General features: G+C 36.7%; 4 protein-coding genes across 10 annotated transcripts; 3 read left to right on the top strand and 1 right to left on the bottom strand.

The window, feature by feature from the left end:
* Positions 1-233: 233 nt before the first annotated feature.
* Positions 234-3,421, bottom strand: LOC103953568 (replication protein A 32 kDa subunit A). The gene is made up of 10 exons (XM_009365326.3): positions 3,102-3,421; positions 2,779-2,889; positions 2,559-2,656; positions 2,359-2,400; positions 2,147-2,224; positions 1,157-1,235; positions 925-1,026; positions 766-845; positions 557-625; positions 234-455 (listed from the first exon to the last, which is right to left on the bottom strand). The coding sequence occupies exons 1-10, from the start codon at positions 3,204-3,206 to the stop codon at positions 371-373; spliced, it is 849 nt and encodes a 282-aa protein (XP_009363601.2). The 5' UTR covers positions 3,207-3,421; the 3' UTR covers positions 234-370.
* Positions 3,422-4,410: 989 nt separating this feature from the next.
* On the top strand, positions 4,411-10,487 carry LOC103953570 (protein ACTIVITY OF BC1 COMPLEX KINASE 1, chloroplastic). The gene is made up of 14 exons (XM_009365328.3): positions 4,411-4,960; positions 5,233-5,439; positions 5,835-5,924; positions 6,042-6,188; positions 6,319-6,483; positions 6,641-6,781; positions 6,865-7,044; positions 7,491-7,686; positions 8,496-8,623; positions 8,923-8,994; positions 9,283-9,395; positions 9,488-9,635; positions 9,738-9,807; positions 10,077-10,487. The coding sequence occupies exons 1-14, from the start codon at positions 4,646-4,648 to the stop codon at positions 10,139-10,141; spliced, it is 2,037 nt and encodes a 678-aa protein (XP_009363603.1). The 5' UTR covers positions 4,411-4,645; the 3' UTR covers positions 10,142-10,487.
* A 605-nt stretch (positions 10,488-11,092) lies between these two features.
* Positions 11,093-17,438, top strand: LOC103957579 (elongation factor 1-alpha). Of its 6 annotated transcripts, none has more exons than XM_048582285.1 (13): positions 11,093-11,282; positions 11,615-11,772; positions 11,856-11,965; positions 12,385-12,543; positions 12,878-13,099; positions 13,278-13,346; positions 13,829-14,298; positions 14,402-14,512; positions 14,592-15,079; positions 15,618-15,786; positions 16,418-16,657; positions 16,749-16,883; positions 16,999-17,438. In XM_048582285.1, exons 3-13 carry the CDS (start codon positions 11,860-11,862, stop codon positions 17,128-17,130), a joined length of 2,301 nt encoding a protein of 766 aa, XP_048438242.1. In that variant the 5' UTR covers positions 11,093-11,282; positions 11,615-11,772; positions 11,856-11,859; the 3' UTR covers positions 17,131-17,438. The 6 variants fall into 6 exon arrangements, with proteins under 6 accessions (XP_048438242.1, XP_048438238.1, XP_048438243.1 ...); XM_048582281.1 differs by having other exon boundaries at positions 13,278-13,355; XM_048582286.1 differs by lacking the exon at positions 11,856-11,965 and having other exon boundaries at positions 13,278-13,355.
* Positions 17,439-21,340: 3,902 nt separating this feature from the next.
* Positions 21,341-23,095, top strand: LOC103957553. 2 transcript variants are annotated; one of them, XM_009369740.3, is made up of 3 exons: positions 21,341-22,203; positions 22,641-22,677; positions 22,885-23,095. In XM_009369740.3, exons 1-2 carry the CDS (start codon positions 21,356-21,358, stop codon positions 22,675-22,677), a joined length of 885 nt encoding a protein of 294 aa, XP_009368015.2. In that variant the 5' UTR covers positions 21,341-21,355; the 3' UTR covers positions 22,885-23,095. The 2 variants fall into 2 exon arrangements, with proteins under 2 accessions (XP_009368015.2, XP_009368016.2); XM_009369741.3 differs by having other exon boundaries at positions 22,791-23,095.
* Positions 23,096-23,389: the final 294 nt, after the last annotated feature.

The raw sequence follows: 23,389 nt of genomic DNA, 5'->3' as shown, positions 1-23,389 counted from the left end.
TTTTGGGACAAGCCCATATTTCGGGCAACTGGTTCATCCATTTAGGCTTTGAATGGTGAGGGACAACAGTCGGAAAGAAAGTATTGCTACAGAGTCCACGTCCTGTTTGATTTCAAGACCTTGATCACTATAGTGAACGACTGAACTTGTTATCAGGACAGCTATTTGAAATCAGTGAACGACTGAACTTGTTATCTCACAAGTAACATTTTATGATCAACCAAAATAGCAAGGGCGGTTAATTGAACTTTAATACTGAACCCACCAGAAGATCCAGGGATACATATTAGATATGGAAAGAGTAGTACACATTACAGCACTCATATATAAGTACTTGCAATCCTAAAGACAATTAAATTCGTGACGAACATTAACCATATGCTGCTGACTTGTAGTGAAACTCATCGATCGTGGAATATATTAAACCTTCCTCCTCAAGAGACCTGATAGCTTCCCTGGAATAGCAAAGCGAAATTCAGCATAAGACAAGATAAAAGATAATCCAGGAGAGAGAGAGAGAGAGAGAGAGAGAGAGAGAGAGAGAGAGAGGGAGTACAAGATCTTTCCCACAGGAACTTTCAGGTGCTGGGAAAGTTCGTCTCTGTGTATCCCCTTTTCTTTTCCACTGCAATAAAAAAAAGTCCCATAATTGAACACAGTAAAAAGTTGAAATTAAGCACCCGCAGCCAATGCATCTTACACGAAAAGAGGTTACACTAAGAAAATCAAATGAGGAAATAACTTCATAGTGAAATTGTGACTCACATGCTTGATGGCTGCTGCAGATATTCAAGGACCAACTGATCACAGCTCTTTAGTCCATCAACGCTAACTTGCCCGGAGAACTACAAAATTGAACATTAATTGCTTGGTAAACAAGTAAAGACAGTTTGAGATGTAATTTTACATAATCAGAGAACATACTTGGTTTGACGGGGCTGTCTGATATCCAGTTGATCCACTCCGCACAGGAGTGTTCAGAGATGAGTCCATAGGCTGCGCTTGAGTGGCAGCATTCCCTTGCAGCTTTAAGGAATGTAAATACACCATAAGTAAATTAACAAATTATGAGGTACAGTCTATCCAAATTCCTCTTCAAGCTAATGAATGCACAAAACAAAGTAATTCTTCCATCAATTCAAAATAGTAATGATACCTGTAGCTTGGATGTCAGCAGGTGGGTATGTATGCACTCAATGAAGTGGAAAGCAACTTCGTCAAAGTTTTTCACAGGCCTGGAACAAATTCAAGGCATATACTATTAATTTTAGCATGAGTGGTCATTAGGCAGTATGAACAAAGCAACACAACGATTATAAATTCATCAAAAATATGATAAACAAAAGCACCCAAAAAGAGTACTACTAGTCTGCATCAATCATGCAGTAAATCAACAATAACAGAATGCTTGCCTTACAGAAAAATTACAACCAAAACTGATGAATGAAAAAACATTTACTCAGTTATCCAAAATTAAATTTAATACATTTTCCTAGAACAGTTGTCCAAAATCTAGCATCTTTGATTACGCACAAAGGCCTCGTGTGTTAAAATTGGCATGGATAGGACCATTCACTACATTGAAGGCATTTCAAAGGAAGAAATGGGTGACAACTACCTTATTTTGTTCAAGTTGAAGGTTAATCATGAAGAAAATTTTCCCTTTTAATCCTACCATTTTTGTGGGGATAAGTCGGGATATCTTTTCATCATGAGCAACCTTCAACTTAGATAAAAATATGAAAGTTGTCATCCATTTCTTCCTTCAAAAAGCCTTCAAATTAGTAAATAGTCCTATCCAAGCCAATCCTCACTTACAAATGAGGCCAAAGACTTCAACATAACCTAGAGGACAAGGGGAATCTCCCAACAAATTAAGAAATTTTAGAGCCAGATCAAAATCTTAGTAGTTACAAGATATCTCCACTAATAAATTTACAAATCCATCTTTATCTTGCTTCAAACATATAAGATGCAATGTTTGTGTGTGTTCACAGGGCACCTATGTGTATACTATGTACAAATATTAATATGTGACAAGGCCTCCCGGCATCATTCTTCAATTGAAAATCCGAAATTAGCCATATGAAACGAGATCTACAGGCACTCAGAGTTATATAAAAAAGGAAGTTTTCTATACCCATACCTCACAGAGAAGGCAACAATCTGTCGAACACCTTGAAAGACTTTCAAGTGTCCATTAACACGAACATACATTCCATCTCTGTTGCAAAATAGATCAAGACATGATATTATAATAAAGTCACAATGTTTTGGTCACTCAACAATCCCAATATCTATATATGAAGTGTCGAAATTTCAATGGAGAACTCACTGATGATAGTGAGAGGAACTTACTCTATTTCCTGCATTTCTCTGGAGTCAAAATTCTCATTCACCCTGTTAAGAAACAGAGAGATTCAAAACCTAAAACATTTCGGGTCTATCTATATAATCAAAACACCTTTTTAGCTTAGTTATAGATTGTGCATTGCATTGAGCACCAAAACGCAATAAACTCTTCAAAACAGTTAACAATGTGACAATGCAAAAATTACCATCTTCGGCACTTGATTCGCCCTGTTCCATCATCCACGGTGAAATCAACATCAGTGTTCCTTTCGGCTTTGTCAAAAACCATCCCAACCACCGATACCTAAACCAACCAAATATCATATTAACTGAAACATTCTGAAAATCTCTCTTTTTCCATTCAATTGATTGTTATGAGCAACAAACAATAAAATCGTGATGAAACTAAAAAAGGTGCGTACATACGTTAGCAACATCTGCACCGCTGATCACAAAGTTCGATTTTTCATCACCGGACTGATGGGCTTCGCTGATCTGCTTCACCGTCACGGGAACCAATCCGTGAGTTTCGCGTCTCTGAAACAACAAATACAACAAAAATACTTCCAAAATCAATCAAACAACAAAAATCAACGGCGACAATTGAGAAGAAAGTGAGCAAACACCGACTTCGCCAAAACCCTAAATCGGATTTTAACAAAAATCAAGCAAATTAACCTTCAAACATAAAATTAATTAAATATACTCTTATTTTTTCATTTTTTCACAGTTATTGAAGGAAGCGTTACCTTGGCCGGAGAGGGAGTGGAATCGCCGAATTGAGTGGACTGAGAAGCCATGAAACCGCCGCCGGAGAAGGCGTTCGTGGCATCGAATTGGGAGCCCGAGAACATCTTTGAAACCCTTGGAGAGAGAAACCGATCCGGAAAATGAAAGAGAGAGGAAGTGGAAGTGGCGGTATGATATGAACTGATGCTTTTATATGAGAACTTTAGGAAGGCAAGTATTCTTCCCGCCAATCTTGTTTAACCTTTTATTTTCCCGCTAAATCTTCGTCTTCTTCGTATGGGAAAAAAGACCCGGCTTTCACGGGCCAATCGAATCCGTCTTTATTCAATGGTAGGTAACACTGAAAGAATTGATTATTTACATATAGTTCATTAGACACTCATCAATTGTTTATTTTCTAGCCTAGCAAAAAATGTATAAAATTTTCTCGGAAGTCAAATAACCGATTTTTAAAATAATTAACACTATTGTTTGTCAAAAAGTAAAAAAATCATCCATAAGTGTAAATTTATACAAAAAAAAAAATCAGTCAATCTAAAAAAAAATTGCTAATAAAATGTAACCCTATGTCATGTGAAATGGAGAAACAAATTCATGTGGATATCTGTTATTCAGATTGGTCACGGTAAGTGGTAGGAAATCCCAATAAACATCTCATTTCTTCAACTTTCAAGTCTTTCATATAATTTGTTGTTTGTCATTTAGATTTAGAAGAAATGGTATATGAATTAGAAATTTGAGTTTCACATGGAGAAATGTCCTTACTTGGACATGTCACTCACTCTGAGTTCGAAAACATGATTCCATGCCCATAGTTGCGTGAAGTCGTTAGTCTCTAATTAATCCACATAATTTTGATAAGCAATCGTCTGATTTATCAGAAAAACCAAGAAACATGTCACAAAGATGATTGACGTAAAATACTTACAATCAGAGTTCACATGAAGCTAAGAACGAACCGCGTCTATTGAACAAAGTGAACACATCAACTCATCAGAGCGAGACAAACCTGATAAACGGATAACACACATGGTATATATTTTATAACAAAGCAAAAATGTTAGTGGGTTAGATAGTTAGTTGTTGGAGAAGAGAATCAATGAAAATTGTATAAAAAATGCACAAATATAATTATTTTCTGCAGCTATAGTAAAAAAGTATTTCAATTGAAGTGCTAAGATAATTCCCCTTACGGTGTAATTACTGAAAATATATAAGATAATTATAAAAGGGAAGAAAGAAAAATGACCGCAAGTTCATAACCGATGGAAGAAGAGAGGATTTGCAGAGTTGCCTATCACTTTCAGAGAGCCACTTTCCCACACGTTTGAACTTAATCCGTAACATTTCCTGTACAAAATTGTACGTGGATTCCCATCCATCACACAAAAGATAAATATGTTAATATCTTTTCAGTTTTCCAACTAATTTTTGAATTCGTTATTACTCGCTCTCTTCTTCCTCCTCCCCCTAACCATCAAAGTTCATCCCGTTCCCATTTCACTCTCTGAATCTCTCAGCCTCCATTCCCAGAGCAGAATCCATGAATTTGCTCTGCGTAAATTGCGTAACCGCAGCTCCGTTCCCTGCCAATCAGCATCTGAGCTCGCGAGCTTACACTGTGCCGAGCCGTAGAAATGCGCCGTCCAAGGCTCTGGCGTCGTTTGATTACAGGCTCCGAATGCGAGGAGGCAAGAAACCGTTGCGATTCCGAGTTTCTAATGCCGCTATCGAAACGCGGAGGAGCTTGGCGGCGTCTGCGGGCGAAGGGCAATTGACCAAACCTAGCGCCGCCATGGAGCAGCTCGACTTCGAACGCGGCGTTTGCGTGCCGTTTCGCAAGTACAGTCCAGAAACTGTATGAAACTGAACTCTAGCTCAGTGAACTTATCTCTCATATTTTATTAATTTCTTGTAAATTTTAGCGAAGTTTTATGTTAATCTTGTGATAATATGCAAATGATCAAGCCGGGTTGGAATTCAATTTATCCGTTAGGTTTCTGAACTGAATTCGAGTTTGATTTCGGATGATCCCCTAGTTAAAAATTGGATGTGTTTTTTTGTTAGTGTGAATTTGTTAGGCACCTTTACTCAATTTGGCATGAATGTCTTGATGTTATTTATAATTAGGTGAGAAATACGGTGTTGAAATCCAGAGGAGCAATTGTGTCGTTACTTTCGAGGGGTGTGGAGATTGTGTGGAGTTTGGGATTGTACTGGTCTACCTTGGCGTATGACTACTTCGTAGGAAGGGATGAAGAAGTTGTTTCAGATCGTGCTCGGCAGCTTAGAAACCTCCTATGTGATTTGGGGCCTTCTTTCATTAAAGCTGGCCAGGTTTGAACCTCACTCATATGAGTTATATCCTTCTGTCTTTGCTTAAATATGTCAGTTTACTTTCATTGGATTAACTGCAAAACTGAACTTTGTCATAGCAAAGCAAAATAACAGAAAATAATGCATCAACTGTAGGTTTACCATCAAGTTTTAATAAGAATAAGATGGATTATGCAATGAAGATGTACTATGTTGAGATCTAAAAATTTAGATGTAACGCTACATATATTAAAAAGATTGAAAGACTAGAATTCATTGTGGTCGATTTTATGCATTTGGGATTACGATTTTTAGGTTAATTCTAATATTTAGGTAATAATTCTTGATGAACAGATCTTTAAATTCATATTCTTGTGCAATTAAACACATGCCTGATTTCACCCATGTATTGAAAGGTTCTTGCAAACAGACCTGATATTATCAGAGAAGATTATATGAACGAACTGTGCATTCTTCAAGATGACGTTCCTCCCTTCCCCAATCAGGTAAAATCTCAATTTACCAAAAAGTTATTGGTTCCAGTTGCTTGCATTTGTGATGAGACACTTCTACTGTGTGGGGTTTGCTTAACTTATTCTAGCATATGGCATGCATTGCTTCAGGTTGCCTTCAACATAATAGAAGAAGAAATGGGGCGACCCCTTGAAGCTGTTTTCAGTAAAATTTCTTCTCAGACGATAGCAGCTGCCAGTTTAGGTCAAGTATACCGAGCTACGTTACGTGACTCTGGCAAGGAAGTTGCTATTAAGGTTTACCAAAGGGCCTTTTCTTAGGTCATTAACAGCTCTACAGTTAATGTGTTGTGACAATGCTGAAAACATTACTGCGGCAAAAATGTTGAAAAAAAAAAAATCTAATTTATGTTTTTTTCACTTACAGGTTCAAAGGCCGCAGATAGAACCTATAATATATCGGGATCTTTTTCTGTTCCGAACTCTTGCTTCATTCTTAAATGGCATCAGTCTGCAGAAACTGGGGTGCAATGCTGAGCTGATTGTTGATGAATTTGGTGAGAAGCTTTTGGAGGAGCTTGATTACACTTTGGTACCTTTCAGACCTGTGCTATAGGAGGACAAAAATTAGACTTTGGCGCCATTATATAGCCTATGGCCTCATTAACATTGTCATTTCAATGCAATTTAAGCCGCTTTTTTTCTTTCGACCTTCTAATTAGTACTCCAACTCTCTTTCCTCTAAACAGGAAGCCCGTAATATTGAAGATTTTCTTCTGAACTTTGAAGGTGATCCTACTGTCAAAATTCCTCTAGTTTACAAAGAGCTTTGTAGTTCACGTGTTCTAGTGATGGAGTGGATTGATGGCATTCGGTGCACTAACCCACGGGTATGATTGTCAAGATAAAAGACGGTATTTTAGAGCAATGAGATATCATATCTATATCAATAATAACCTGCCCTGCATTTCAGGCTGTTAAAGAAGCTGGTATTGATGTGAATGGGTTCTTAACGGTTGGAGTCAGTGCTGCATTGCGGCAATTACTGGAATTTGGGTTGTTCCATGGGGATCCACATCCTGGAAATGTTTTTGCCATGCGTGATGGGCGTATTGCATATGTGGACTTTGGGAATGTTGCTGTGCTTAGTCAGGTGAAATATGCACTTCCATGGTATTCAGTAATTAATGAATGAGAGAGTAGTAAAGCCCCTTTTTTTTTTATCTTTAGTACATCGGCATCTGACACTTTGTTGATTATTGAGGTACAATGAGAGAAATCAATGTAAAAGGGTATCTCTTTCCATCGCATCCACGGCCAAGATGCAAAGATGTATCACTTTCCCTTAGTTCAGAGTCTTGTAATATACTCTTTTAAAATTTGAAATCTTCAATTCTCCTTATGGCCACGAGGGTTAACATAACATTGTAACCATGCATACATGGACCATGACAGCCCAGCCACCAAAACTATTGCATTTCTATTGTCTTTATGAAAATAGAATGTTTTATATTTGCTATTTTTTTATTATGGGTTAGTAACGTTAGTTTATTTTAATTTACATGTCCTACATGTTGATCTATATTTTAATTTTTTCAGCAAAATAAACAAATTTTGATTGACGCTGTTGTCCATGCTGTAAACGAGGACTATGTTGAGATGGCAAATGATTTCACCAGACTTGGCTTCTTGGCTCCTGGGACCGATGTCTCTCCTATTGTTCCAGCTTTAGAATCGATATGGCAGAACTCTGTTGGAAAAGGACTGTCTGACTTTAATTTTCGAAGCGTTACCGGTAATTTCATGTCCTAAAGTCTTTACTTTTACTTCCGTTTTTTGTTTTCTTTCCATGGAAAATCTACGTTGTTTTAGAACTCTTGGAACTTGGGAATGCATCTCCCTTGTCTACATTATATAATATACATTGTGGTTTAGAATCATTAGATGTTCATTTGGGACACTCATAATATTTGAAGCACATTTGCTCGGGGATGTAAGAATTATAACTGTATAAAGATGACATTTAGCATAATTTGTAAAGTTCCTTGGCATTATACTACATCAGTCCGGCTTCACCACGATTAAGGGTTTATAAATTTACAGAGAGCTACCTCTTACTATGTTTTGTAATAAAAGATTACAAAGTATTATTGCTGTTATAATATTTTCACTGTCAAAAAATTGACAAGAGTATCCTATAGAACACCTCACTGTTGTCAGCTAACAGTAAGGGTGTCTACTGAAAGCGAGAGTTAGGCAAGGTTGATTTTAGTTCTCTAATGTTAAGATTTTAACTGGAAATTGTATGATGCCTTTGCTCTAGCTTACTTGTCAAATTTATAAATTTTATGTCGGGGTACCTGGTAATGTTGGGAGTTACCTCATTCTTATAATAGAACATTACATTCAAATTCATTGTGCATGTGTGTGCATGTGTGTGTGCGTGTGCAGACTGCTGATATGTTTTCTATTACGATTTAGTTGCCTGCAGGGTTTTCTGATGCTTTGAGGGAAATGAATAATTGTGTTTTGTTAGTTCCTTTTATTTATCTTTTCTACTGTAGTTTTTGACATGCACTATGCTTTTTGCTGGCTCTGCTGCAGGGAAGTTTAACCAATTAGTCTACAACTATCCCATCCGTATCCCGGAGAGGTTTTCCCTTGTCATCCGTTCTTTATTGACTCAAGAGGGCATCTGTTTTACTTTGCAGCCAGACTTCAAGTTTCTTGAGGTAAGGGCAGATCTTTTTTCGTACTTTTTGTGGGTATCATATCTTTTAATTGATGTTATTCGGCATGTAAAAGTTTTCTGTAATGGATTCAACCCAGTGGTATATGTTGTTGAATTTTTTATTTAAACATTACTTTGAGTTATTTATATGCTATTTATATGCTACGACGGAGTGCCTGCCATGTTTTACATTTAGAAACCTCATATCTCATATGCAAATTTTGTTATTGCGATGATAGCCATGTGTGTTGTACATGCTTTCCTTCCCCATACTATTATTGACATTATTCAGTCAAACAGGTTGCCTATCCATATGTGGCAAAGCGCCTCCTGACAGATCCAAACCCAGCTCTCCGTGAACGCCTCATACAGGTGTGTTCAAAGCTAGCTATTACGTATGTGATGTACTTGGAAGTCTGTTAGTTGAATAACTTGAATTTAAATCACATCCAATCCAAATACATTCAAGAACCCTTCGTACTCCTTAACTTGCTCTGCAGTTGAAAAAACGAAGAAAAATAAAAAGTTGCTGCGAATGAAACATGCAGTATTGCCCACAGGAACAGTTATATTGATTTAGAGGAATTTTCTGATTAACTAGTTTAAAGCTATATTTGCTGAAATAGAGATCCTTTGACAATAATCTGCTTCTGGTTTTAGGTACTATTTAAAGACGGTGTTTTCCAATGGAAGCGGCTAGAAAACCTTATTGTTCTGGCCAAAGAAAACGTGACCAAGATGAGCAGCAATCCTGCATTTCAAGCTGTAGACACGTCAGTATCTGCTCATGGGCCTGTTTGCCTATTTGTTTGTTCTTCTGCTTAGGAGTGTAAAACCCTCTATTTTCTTGGGCTGTTTTTTGCAGGCAACGGTCAAAAGATTTGCAAGTTAGTAGGAAACTGGACCTCACTGACACCATCAAAGATGGAGCTCGTCTTTTCATTTTTGATGAAGGAATTCGTAGAAAGCTTATTCTTGCTTTGACGGAAGATTCAAGGCTTCACATTGAAGAGGTACGAAAATCTGACAAAACTATTATTTTCATAAAAAATAAAAGATAACGACCCAAGAATTGAGTTTTGATAAGATATGTTGTCAATGTGTCTCCTCTCTAGCTTGTGGATGTGTATAGACTCGTTGAAGATCAGATAGACTTACCGTCAGTCGCAATGGAAGTAGCACGAGGTAAAAAACTTCATCTTGCCCTTTTTAAACTCAAGTTTTAGTCTACGAATTAGAGTATTTGCAACCGTATGTTTTACAAAAGCCGAATCCCAAGTAGATTCGCTTATATCAGTGGGTTCCATTTTTGCGAGAGATGTGGTAAGCAATGTGGTACAAACCTACAAGTAGCATTACTTGCCAGATTGTTTATAACGTGGCGCAAGGAAACCGATTATTTTTTTTCCTAACTTTTGTGTTTATATCTCAAAATCCTGTGCTCGGACTTGCAGATTTCCCAACCGTTATACGAGATCTGATGCTTTCGTGGAGTGATTCGGTGTTATCTGATAGATAGACCAAGTTTTGGAGTTGAGCTTCAAAAACGTAATCCAACTTACGAGTATTATACGACACAGAATCTATACACTCTTATCGGATGAGAACCTGGTACCTCAAAGTTGTCAATTGCATTGCAAATGTTGTAAATGATAAACCTTCACTGTATATGTATTCGACGGGTTATATGGTATATAGTAAAAAGTATCTGCAAACCAATTGCAGTTTTTGGGGCAAATCACGAAATATTATCCCTTTTGGGGCAAATTGAAGTAGTAGTGATATTATTACCAAATATTTGTAATTAATTCTTGTTTAATTCTAGAACCAATGAGAGAGATACTTATAGAGTCGTTGAAGATCAAGGTAAGCTTGTGGGTACTATTTATTACTTGGACCTTTTTTTCGGGTTTTAAGTTATAACATCATTCTTTGATAAAAAATTAGACAAATCCAAAATCATTAAAACATTCATTTGTAAGTGAAGAAAATGGACGAATATGTTTTTACAAAGAAACCATAAACTCTTAATCTAACAGTTATATGATTTCAGATTTGGGTGATTTTTTGTAGACATGACCTTTGAGAGAAGAAATAAAAGATAAAAAGTTCGGATCATTGAATTATATTATGAAGGGAACGTCATAATTTCCAAGTTCTTTCTTTCTCTCCCTCTCTTTCCTTCTCATTTTAAAAATAAGAAGAAAAAAATTAGGCACATACATAAGAGTGCATTTTTGCTCACCAAAGTGGTAATAATGTTCACCATCTTATTTATCATTGTTAAATGAATTTAAATTTAAAACAAAATATGTGGACATATGCTAATTACATTAAATACATGTAGGTATTATATCCAATTTCAATTTCTTTTCCCCCAAAATTCCGGTTTTCTCAATTCATCCAACCAAAAGAAAAGAAAAAAGGTTTTTTATTTTATTGGAAAGATTTTTATTTATTTTTGGTCGAAAATTTTAGTAGTAGGAGCCTAGAAGGTGTTCGGGAAACCTCTTTCCTTCAGTTTCCTCCATAATATCCAGTCCCAGTATTAACCCCACAGGAAACGAACAAGAAGAAGAAGAAAGGGAACAAGAAGAAGAAGAAGAAAAGGAAAAAGTACCATCTTCTCCCTTTGCTCCTCACTACTCCTGCTGCACCAGGTAAACCCTAATTCTCCTCTTCAAGCATTCCAATTCATCCAATTTCATTGTGCGCCACTGCGTCTCTTGGAATTTCTTCATCGGATTTTACTTTTCATCGAATTTTACTGAATTTTGCCCCAAATTTCTCATTCGGCATAAATGCGTAATTAACAAGCTGTTCTAAACTTGTTTGGTTGCTGAGAAAGCTGTTGATTTGAATTTGCTTTTCTATTTTCTCCCAGTTGCTTCAAGTTTTGATTTTTCAGATCTTCTTCTTTTTAGAAAGCAGAGCATTTCAATTTTGTAATAGGCAACTGATTGTTTTCGGGTTTTCGTGTGATTGGGTGCAGCTTCATTCATGTGGCAGAGAGATAGAGCAATTCATTGCGCAGCTGGAATTCAAACTCTTACGAAAGTTTTCGGCATTGAATAAGCATTGTTGTGGTTTTGATTAAGTCACGCTTAGTAAATCAACCTGTCTTAAGGGCTGCGGCGGTGTATGCACTGGGTATGTTGCTCATTTTGTTTTGTGGTTACTGACTTTTTATATGTATGTATATTTGTATCTAATTGAGCCAGTTCTTTCCATAGGACCATGCCTCATAAAGTAAACTACGGAATTGATTATGATGATGACTACGATGCATATGAAGATTATGATTATGATTATGATGATGATGAGTCTGGAATAGAAAAGAATGGTTAGTGATCGTTTTACTTGAATTTATTTTCATTCTTCACCCAAAGTTGTCCTTGAATCTGCATGGTAGTTTACAGCTTTGAAGTAATTCTTAGTTTGCTTCCTTCCATTTTTGGTAGTGTATATTTGGTTTGATGGAACTATTTTGTTGGTTCACTCTTCAAAAATGCAAAGATTTAATTCACTTTCATCTTGGAATATACTTTTGCAATCTAGAAGTAGAAGATGTTTGTTTGTCCAGTATTTGAGATTTCACATAATGACATACTACCCTGCAATCTGAAAAATGCTAAGTTTGTCAATGCCAAGTCTTTGTCAAAAAATTCCTTATTTATCTCTTTACCTTGTTCATTTACTAATTACAGCCATTACATATATACATCTTAACTGTTATATCCGCTGCTGAATGTGTAATTGCAGTAACAGGCAAAGCAGTTGAGTCAAAGCGGGAAACTGAAAGGCCTAAGGTCTGGAGTTGTTCCATTTGCACGTATGATAATGAAGAGAATATGTCTGCATGTGACATTTGTGGGGTTCTTCGCAACCCTTTGTCTAAAAGCAATAGAGATAATAAAACAGGTATTGAGTGTATCCTAAACCTTTGTGAGCTACTCTGTGAGTTTCTTACTTTTTATTTCCTGGGAGTTCTGTGTGGCAAGGACATTCCATTGCCTAAACCCTCCTCTCATATTTTTTTATATAAGAAGATTTTGCATGTATTTGTTGGTTTGGGAAAGGATACCGTGCTTAATCTTATATTATATGACATCGCCCTTTGGGTAGATCTCATCTTTTTTAAGGAACAGTTTGTATGTTAGTCTTTGTTACTCAGGTTTCATTTCAATTTAATGCCTTTTAAAAAACAAAATAAAAGTCAAGTTCATTGCCCTTTTTAGAAATCTCTTTCATGCAGTTGAAGGCAGATGCAAAGATTCTGGAGTATCTATAATGGCCAAGTCTATTTTTGCATCATTGCCGCACCAGAAGCCAAAACAGGCTGTACTATTTCATCAGCAGAAAGATGATTCTATGATAGAAGAGGGCAATAACTTCCACAGGCTTGGGGATTTCAAAGGACCTATTCATGAATTCCATAACACTTTTAATGTTCATAACAAACACCGTATTGATATAGGTCTGCACTCTTTTTCCTAAAGATGATTTAGAGTAGAGTTAGAACATCACCATTTTCACAGTTGAGAGATACTTTTTAATCCAAGCATCTACCATCTTTTACTGCTTAAAGAATGTCATTATATATATTTGTGGCATATATGTTCTGAGTTCTAACTTTGCTTGCTTTGATGATACAGCTCCTTTCAAGTTTGATGTTCCATCCCCAGATGACGTGGTTTCTAATGGATTGTGGTCCTCCAAAACAGGTTCAAAAGGTATGCTTTTCTTATATTATTAAAATTCCATTGTGGGTATTTTTTTGTCACAACTTACAGTCCACACAGAAAGGTTCCCGTATTATTATATAGTAACCTATGGACTAGAAGAAAGCTATCTTAAAATTTGAGATTTTTGATAGCATAATATATGTAATCCAGACTTTCAATATAAGTGATCTAAAAGTCCTTGCCAAAACCTGGACAGAACTTTTCATTGTTTGAATTTGTTTGGGGGTCTTCAACAATGGGTTTCCTTCAGACTCTTAATTTTTTTTCTTTGATTGGTTTTGGACTGAGAAGAAGTCTGCTATGGTAACTGACATATAATGCCTTCCTAGTGCATTAAGTGATTAGAAGTATCTATTTTTCAGAAAACAAGATATATTGGTGAGTTTTCTAAATATACTTTTATTAGTCTTTTTGTGAGATAAAATTGTTTGATATGGTTCTCTAATATGTTTTATTTGCAGCTGGTGTTATTGACTTGAAATCTTCAAAAGCGTCCTCAAATGTTGCGAAGAAGAGTAGTGTAGTTAGCATACAATCAAGTGCTGAATGGTCAGGTAGCTCATCTACAATGGCACAAAAAAGGGAACAAGGTAGATTAGATAAGCAAAATCAGTTGGAGAATCGGACAGTTAGTTATCACCATGGAAGTAGTGGTGCGATTACTATACAAGAAAATGGTAAATTTTCAGAGAGTTCATCTGCTTCGCAGCCAACAAGCAGACGTGACAGTGGGGTTGAGAGCACTTCTGAAATTAGGGGCAAGTCACAGAGTGTTACCAGTGGCTTGAAAAACATGACTTTGGATGCTCGATCTGGATATTCTAATAGTGTTAGTGTTGCAGAATCTCGTTCACAAGCGGACTACAAACCCGAGAAGTGGATGCTTCCTGACCAAGCTGTAGATACACTGACTCAACTGAATCTTGCAATAGTAAGCCCCACTAGATTATGGTCTTACAATCCTACTCGTTGTCCTCCTCCTACTGTCAGTTGATAGGAAATGGAGCCAATTTTTATTTCACTTGTTATTGTAGGTTGGTCATGTTGATTCTGGAAAATCAACACTCTCAGGTAGGTTGCTTCACCTTTTGGGAAGGATATCTCAGAAAGAAATGCACAAATATGAGAAAGAGGCAAACTTGCAGGTAATCTAATTGCGATTTTTTATTTGAGTACTTTTGAAGCTTGAATCTCGTGTTCAAGTTGGGTTCATGATTTAATCAGGGAAAGGGGTCCTTCGCATATGCTTGGGCATTGGATGAGAGTACCGAAGAGAGGGAAAGAGGAATAACTATGACAGTGGCTGTTGCATACTTTGATTCCAGAAAATATCATGTTGTTGTGCTTGACTCACCTGGCCATAAAGATTTTGTTCCTAACATGATATCTGGGGCAACACAAGCTGATGCTGCGATACTTCTCATAGATGCGTCTGTTGGTGCATTCGAAGCTGGTATGGATGTTGGCAAGGGACAGACAAGGGAGCATGCACAACTTATTAGAAGTTTTGGTGTTGATCAAATTATAGTTGCTATTAACAAGATGGATATTGTTGAGTATTCCAAGGATCGATTTGATTTGATCAGACAGACACTTGGAACATTTCTCCGTTCCTGTGGTTTCAGAGATTCTTGGGTGTCTTGGATTCCATTGAGTGCCATGGAAAATCAGAATTTGGTAGCAGCTCCTTCTGATGTCCGTTTATTGTCTTGGTGAGTGCACTTGTTTTTCATCTCTTTAAAATCACTGCTGATGATGGATAAAAGATGAAATGTTGTCTTTATTCGAAATGTAGGTGCGAACTCATTTTTATTTTACATATTAGGATTAGAATTTTGTGTATTAGCTAAATTCTGGGCTTCATTAAGAAGTTTTTGGTCTACTTGTTTCTCTTCATGTTACTCACCCTTCTCCCTCACTCTCCTATTCTATCTCAAACTCCGCCTCTCAAAGCAAGCTTTGCTCTGCATCAAATACATTTTCACCCTCTTGAAGGATCTTCATCTTTTTATTTATGAAAACTTTTCATATCATTCAGAAGCCACTGTAAGGAGAATAACGGGATAGTAACTTGTTTTATGTGAGGTTCATTTTCAGTAGGGCCTCATGTAATAAAATCAAAGTTCATGTTGATAGTAGCTCGCCTTAAGAAGTAGACAATCGTGGCATTCTTAATGAAAACTTTGGAGAACTTTTCCTTATTGCTGCTGATATTGTGAGTGAAAATAGTTTGAGGTAACTGAATTGCAGGTACCGTGGACCTTACCTGTTGGATGCAATTGATTCCCTCAAACCTCCTACAAGAGAGTTTTCAAAGCCATTGCTGATGCCTATATGTGATGTCATCAAATCTTCTTCACAAGGACAGGTGTCTGCTTGTGGTAAATTGGAAGCAGGAGCTCTTCGAAGTGGATTCAAGGTATGTTGGTGGATAGTATTAGAAGTTTCCATAAGTAATCTGACTACACGTCTGTCATTTCTCATATGAAAAGTTCATTGAATCGGTTAAGATCATAGATATTTCCTCTGTTCGAGAATTTTCACACACATGTACAGCTCACATGCATGCATATGGAAAATTGTCCTTTTATCAGACTGGTCTATATTAGTATTCTGAAAAGTGACATTGTCATACAACTTTTACACGTGAACACAGTTAACGAAAGTCTTGATGTAGTTCAAGATTAAGTGATACATTCACACGATTGGATTGCTTTGGAATTTTTATACTTATATACCACAATTTGTAGTTCAAGATTAAGTGATACATTCACACAATTGGTTGCATCGGAATTTATTGTATTTATATACCGCAGTTTGTTGCTCATTGGGTTTGGTGGACATGAGCTATTGAACTGGCTGTCTGTTTCTCTTTTAATGTTACCTGGAGAAAGTTGTCCTTATGATTAGATGGCAGGCTCATGCATATTCTAATGCAAGTAATCATTTTAATTAAATTCAAGTACATCTAATATAAGTCAGCAGTTCGTTTGCTTTACCACTCCTGTATCTTTCCTTGTACCATAGCCATAATCTGGTGAATTGTGTAGGTTCTGGTTATGCCTTCGGGAGAATCAGGGACTGTACGCTCGTTAGAACGTGACTCTCAGGCTTGTGCAATTGCAAGGGCTGGAGACAATGTGGCTGTTACTTTGCAAGGCATTGATGGAGGTCGTGTGATGGCAGGAGGTGTGCTCTGTCACCCAAGTTTTCCAGTTGCAGTTGCAAAACATTTGGAATTGAAGGTGCTTGTTTTGGATGTTACAACCCCGATTTTAATTGGCTCTCAGGTGTGTATTTCATTTGCATGAAAATTTTACTTTTCTTTTTGCGCCACTCTTTTTGTGGAAATCAAATATATAATACATCTGGAATGAGCAGTTGGAATTCCACATACACCATGCGAAGGAGGCTGCGAGAGTGGTAAAGATTTCATCATTGCTTGATCCAAAGACTGGAAAAGTGACAAGAAAGGCTCCTCGCTGTCTTACTGCAAAGCAGAGCGCGGTCATAGAGGTGAATAAAATCAAAACCATTGCTGCTCTTTCAGTTTACAGTTTACAGGTTAACCTCACTGTACTTTTGGTAGTAACAGTAACATTATTCCGATCCTTTCCTGCCCGTATTTCAGGTAATTCTTCATGCACCGGTTTGTGTTGAAGAGTTCTCCAACTCCAGAGCCCTTGGGAGGGCCTTTTTGAGGGCGTTAGGAAGCACTATTGCTGTCGGTGTTGTAACCCGGATTATAGAGGAGCAGAAGTAGTTCGCGCGCAGTTACGATTGTGTGCTACGAGAATTGGATCGACTGGTCATACACTCTACCAACCCGCAATGCGGTTCCGGGGATTAGGTCAGTTTTTGGTAGTGGCGGATAATTTTGGGGTTTGATAGGAATTTCGAGGTTCGGTTGTTGTATGTGCATTCAGTAGTCTCGGCTCATAAACTATATATACACATGCACGCACCAAGTGGTTTGTACCTTGTTGAGGACCTATATAGGTAATTTGCAATATTTTTTGGTTCTTTCAAATATTTACGTGAAATGAAAATTAATCAGGGTTTCGTGTATAATTTTTTTCTTAACTGCATTTATCCCTGCATCCGACGTCATTTCAAATCCTCCGTTCTTACAGTAATTTTTCTTAACTGCGGTCGTAGGAGGATTGGTTTCTGGATTTTGGCCTAATTATTGGTCTCCGAGTTAGAAGTCCGGGAGTATTGGTTCTTAATCTTGTCACAGCCTAAACTTTGTTAAAAGAATCATTTCTCCACATTGCGATAAATTAATTAATAATATCTGCTAATTATCGTTTGCTCCTCGTAAAACATTTTTAATTAATTGATTATATAAATTTTCTTAACTCTTTCGTTTGCACGAGATGAAATCCATGATACCGTAGGATCTTCTATAAAATTCTTCTGATGTCATATTAATGAAAAAGAAAATTAAATAATTGAGCAAATGAATAAATAAAATCGACTTAGTTTCTTCTTTCACATTCATTTATTGTAATTAAATATAAATATTAGATATTGGAACCAGCCACTTGCCGTGTTATTTGAATTGATCTCTAATTAAACAATGGGACTAAAATCATGAAAATCATTATCATTTAACACTTGCACGTCTAATTCCGCCAAACATGACTATTTTTATATTTAAGCACTAAAAACCAGCAATCTCACTTTCTTATATGCATTATTTTTTGAGGTTGTTGTGGGTATGAACAATTCTCACACAATAACTGAACACTAAGAGCTGACATGAGTATATTGTCATTGTGATTGAACTGTAAAAGAGGTTTGTCACATCTAATTCGACAATATTTGTCCGCTTTTAAGACGTCACGTGTTCTCATACAACGTTATGTGAATAAAGTTTACACATGCGTCTCATTGATATACGATATCAAGATTGTGTGCACGAATTGTGAAAGTCTTTTTTATATCATTCATGTCACGCACATAAATTTTCTCAACCTAAAATTTAAATTTAAAAGTCATGTCTTGCATTTTTTAATTTTTCTTTCACGATGAGTGATTTGTAAAATTAATAATTAGGTTTTACATATAAATATTTAATGAATTTTTATATCAGTTAAATCTTGTATAGAACTCGTACTATTAAATGTTACGCACCATCATGAGAGTGTCATTTTAACGTAAATATTTTAGTCCGTGCTTTTACGCCAAAGAAATGAATGACAAAAGAGTAGCTTTTGACTTTGGAGAAGGTGCGACTGTGCGAGGAGGAGGCTTGACTTTCCAGGCATGCAATGCAAATGCAGTAACGCCAACCGTGTGGGCACAACCCGTCGCCTCACAAATCACAATTTCACACGCCAACCTTTTGAAAGTCAAATCCATTCTTTTCGTTTTTTGTCAACTTCAGTTAATGTTTTTTCTTTTTGAGCACATTAATATGGTTTTACATTAAGAAGAGTGAGAATTTGACTAAAACGTTGAGCAATCTAATTTGGTATTGAATTCGTGATTCACGAGATTCGAACCTAAGACCTCTTATTTTCAAATAAAGAGGAGTATTACCAAACTATAGTATTGCGTGATAACTTCAATTCATATTTGATCAGCCATATAAAATAATTTTTATTTTTTCAAAATATGATCTTTTACGTTTCTTTTTAACCTGAAAAAAAAATGTTATTAAAACAAATCACGTCGTATATTAAATTCACACATACCAAATTGTAATAAAGAATAACAAAGAGAAAAAAAAATTAAAATAAATGCAAAACTGATTACAAGGATGTCTCAGTCCAAAATAAAACCATCTTTTACTTAGAAGTCGAGGACTGTTAACTCCTTCTGCTCTCCTCTCTTCGTGCCTCTTCTCATAACCTTGAAAAAAATATATATAAACCACCATACTATGGAGGTGTCGGCGTCGACATATCCATATTAAACTACTGTGAAATTCTAGTAACAAATTGTCCATAATTTTGCTGAATTAAGTACAACTCTCCACTGTCCACTCCACTCCCCACATCACAAAGTGTGAACGCTAATGGATTCTGTCATTCTCACATGAGCTTTGGTCAAAGCAAAAGGGCATAACAGTCATTTAGTCGAAAAATTGATGTGTGACTTTACCTTGTATATATGAATATTTATGATATACGTAAACGTTTTCTTGATCACCTGATTAATTAAAAATGTATGATTACTCATTGTTAAATTGATATAAAAAATGAAGTGAATGTGCTTTGAATTCTTTCACCTAACAAATTTAAGAACGAACGATCATGAATTTTTGGACAACCAGATGATCAAAAGAACGGAACTCATGCAATAGTGGTATATATATCTATCTTTTGGAAAAGATGAAAACCGATCTATCTTTTGGAAAAGATGAAAACCGAGAAAAAAAGTAGAAAAGAGAAAGAGAGACCCTACCAACCTACTCCTCCCAAAGCTGACCTCTCCCAATCACACACAAAACATAAACAAAAGAGAGAGACCAAGAAAGAATGCTCTCTTTACTCTCATAGAACTTTGAACAAAGACCAAAAAAATACAATAAAATCTCTCTCATTCCTGAGGCCCTCTGTCTCCTCCTCCTTGGTCTCCATCTCCACTTTGGGTTTTCCCCCATTTTTCAATCGAAGATTCTCATATATTAGGTGAGACCCAGGTTCCCAATTCTCTCTCTATTTTCTGGGTTTCTTTTGCCCTTTCAGATTGATACTTTGGTTGTGAATTTGGGTTGATTTTATTGGTTTTTGTTGATTTTACTGGATACCCATTAGAGTAAAGTTTTCATCTTTTAACTTTTCACCACCGATTTTGCTGCCTTGGGTTGTTGGGATCATTTCTCTGTTGACTGATTAACCCATGTTTTGGTTTGATCAGTTTTTGTGATTACTTGCCGGTTCTGATTCATATTGTGTCAGAACAACTGTGATTCTTTGTTGTTTATGCTGGATGTTAATCAATTTGTTTAATTTGAATGATTTTGGGCTGATTAATTTATTTTTAATATCCATACAGCTTAATCGATGTTTTCTAATTCGATATAGTTACTTGGGTTTGCCTGTTCTAATGTGTCAAGATATTTGGTTGTTGAATTTGATTGGATGATATATATTGATTGAGTAGGCTGAAGGAATCGCTTGTGGAAATTGATTTTCTGCGATGGCTGTTTGCTTCTGTTGACTTTTCTTAAGGGTTGAACTAATCAACATTCAACCTCGAGAATTTGACCAGCAGACAGTGTAACCTATTGGCTACTGAAACCAACTCAGAAGAAGGAAACAGACGAATTGAGATTATATATATTGTGTTCTATGTTGTTTGGTTACTCTGCTTGGCTAAATCCATACAGTTGACCTGCTTCCTTTCGATTCAAAGGATACTGAACATACTTTACTTTCCTTAGTGACCTTGCTGCGCATTTGGATCATAATTTTTTTTGGTATTATGCTAATCTAACAGAAAGTTTTTTTGATGGGTTGTACTGGTTTCAGTATATTTTTTTGAAAACTGGTCTTACTTGGCTCATTACAACTGATCCTTGTTAGAGTAATGTCTATAAACTCATCCTTCTCATAACCCCCGTACGTGGTCCCTCTTTCTCAATATATATCATTTATATGGTTCCTCTAATGTGCTTTAATAGCCATAGTCATTGGAAATTTTGTTTTTAATTCTAGGTTATTGAAGTTTTTTTTTTTCCAAAGAGTGTAGAATATGGTGAGCAATTTTGCATTTCTTCATCTTCCTAGCTTTGCCGTACTCTATTCATTCATACTTATGTGATCCTTTACTGTGCAGAGCCTCATATAGGATGCTATCATATTGGATCAGTGGCTTTTAACCTGGAAGATTGGTTAGTCTATGCTCAGAGTTTCCATTGTTTAAGTGGTGCTTCTGATCCGGTGCATGCCATGTGCTTGTGTTAATTCTAAGCAATATCCCCTGTCATGGCCTTTGAAGCTAATCAAAGAGGGCTTCAACCCTGTTTAATCAATATGGATGATATTGAGTTAAATGTAAACTGGGAAGACGTGAATTGTCCTATATGTTTGGACTTTCCTCACAACGGTGTACTACTTCAGTGCTCATCTTATGAGAAAGGGTGCCGTCCTTTTGTTTGTGACACAGACCACTTACACTCCAATTGTTTAGACCGCTTCAAAAGTGCATATGGTATGTCATCTCCTTCAAAACCAGTTGTGAATCCTGTGGAAAATACTGAGCCAAAGGCATCAGAAGATGATTGCAAGCCTACTTGTCCTTTGTGTAGGGGGGAAGTTACTGGGTGGGTTGTTGTTGACAAGGCTCGTGCACATCTCGATGTGAAGAAGCGTTGTTGTGAGGAGCATCGATGTACATTTATGGGTTCGTATTTGGAATTACAAAAACATGCTCAGCTGGAGCACCCTCATTCTCGTCCTTCAAAGATTGATCCTGCTCGGCAGCTTGATTGGGAAAATTTCCAGCAGTCCTCCGAGATCATAGATGTTTTGAGCACTATACATTCAGAAGTCCCTCGCGGGGTGGTTTTAGGAGACTATGTGATTGAATATGGTGATGATGAGACTGGAGATGAATTTGAGGACTTCCATGGGGATGAACGCAACTGGTGGACTTCCTGCATCTTATATCAGGTTTTTGATAACTTAAGGAATTCTAGAAACAGAAGAAGGTCAAGAGTTGGTGACACAAGAAGAGGAAGTCGCCGAGCAAGCTCTGATAATTCAAATTCTGATGAAGGTTCTGTGACATCTGTTGAATTCCCAGAGTATAGGGCAGATGAGATGGATGATGAGTTTATGAGTACAACTGGCCCCTCCAGAGGTGGCTCTAGTTATCGCAGGTCTGTAATGTTTCTTTTTCATTTCCTGTATGGCATTTCTTTAGATTTTAATTGTTGACATCATTTATCTGTATGATGGTATCTTTTTGTTTCTACGTCATTTTTTAAAAATCAAAATGGAATCTGTAACTCATCATGTTATGCTATGCATCCCCGAGCAATCATCGTTAATGACTATTACACTAGTGCGAGAAATCTAATCCCCCATCTTTTCTGAAATTCCCTTAAACAAATGCACCATTTGATTCATTTCCTTGTTGGACTGATTGTGCCAGTAGGAATCTCTTTAAGTGCAGCTTTTGGAGAGCTCAATACTGGCACATACATGTACATACCGCTGAGCATACGGCTCTTGTTTAACTTCCGTATAAGATTGTAGAATTCATTTGTTTCATGTCTTTTCCTAACATTTATGCATATTTCTCTTTTATTTGCAGTTCCCGTAGACGTCGTTCTCGCTTCTATGACAATTAGGTAAGTTGATACATTCGTTCACTCTCAAGTTTTCACAGAATTAGAAAGTTGTTTAACAGACTAATCTGGGCCTTAATATCTAAAAGACCGACTCATTTTCTGTGTGGCGTTAGGTTTGTAGCCCTCAAGCTCTCGTCTTTCATATAATAAACCGAAGTTACGGTACATCTATCAATTTCATACGACGTGTATTGTATCCTCTGGCAGGGCGTAACTAGAATAGAAGAAGTGAAGGAAGGAAAGAAAGAACGAGATCCATGGGAAGACAGAGGAAGTGGATTGGCACTGAGATGGGATGCTTGCTGTGGATCTCATCTCTTGAGTGGTTTTACATGTAAAAGAAAAGCTACATCTGGATTGTACATTGTTGAATCTGTTATGAGATGTGCTGATTGCTTCTAATCTTATTAGTTTTTCATTCGACCTTCGCTACATAATCCCCATGGCCTTCATTCTTCCTTGCCTAGGTAGACGAGGACATGATTATTATTTTTCCCTCTATGTTCCTTGTTTGCAATCTTGATCAATTTCTCACTAATGATGTTTGTGGACGGTAATTTAGTATGTAATTACTTTTTGTTTTTGGCAACTTGGTGCAAAGGCCCAACGTACTTACCAAACAAGGATACTGTTTGACTCCTTACATATGAAGAACTGCTTCGTCTGCAAAGAAATGAAACACTAGTAGAATTCTCGTGATAAATGTAATCCG

This window comes from the organism of the source record quoted next, unplaced genomic scaffold (genome assembly GCF_019419815.1).
Source record: "Pyrus x bretschneideri cultivar Hongxiangsu unplaced genomic scaffold, Pyrus_bretschneideri_v1 Contig1, whole genome shotgun sequence".
Classification (NCBI taxonomy): Eukaryota; Viridiplantae; Streptophyta; class Magnoliopsida; order Rosales; family Rosaceae; genus Pyrus; species Pyrus x bretschneideri.
Note: the sequence above shows the minus strand (reverse complement) of the source record. Positions and strands in the feature narration are given on the sequence as shown.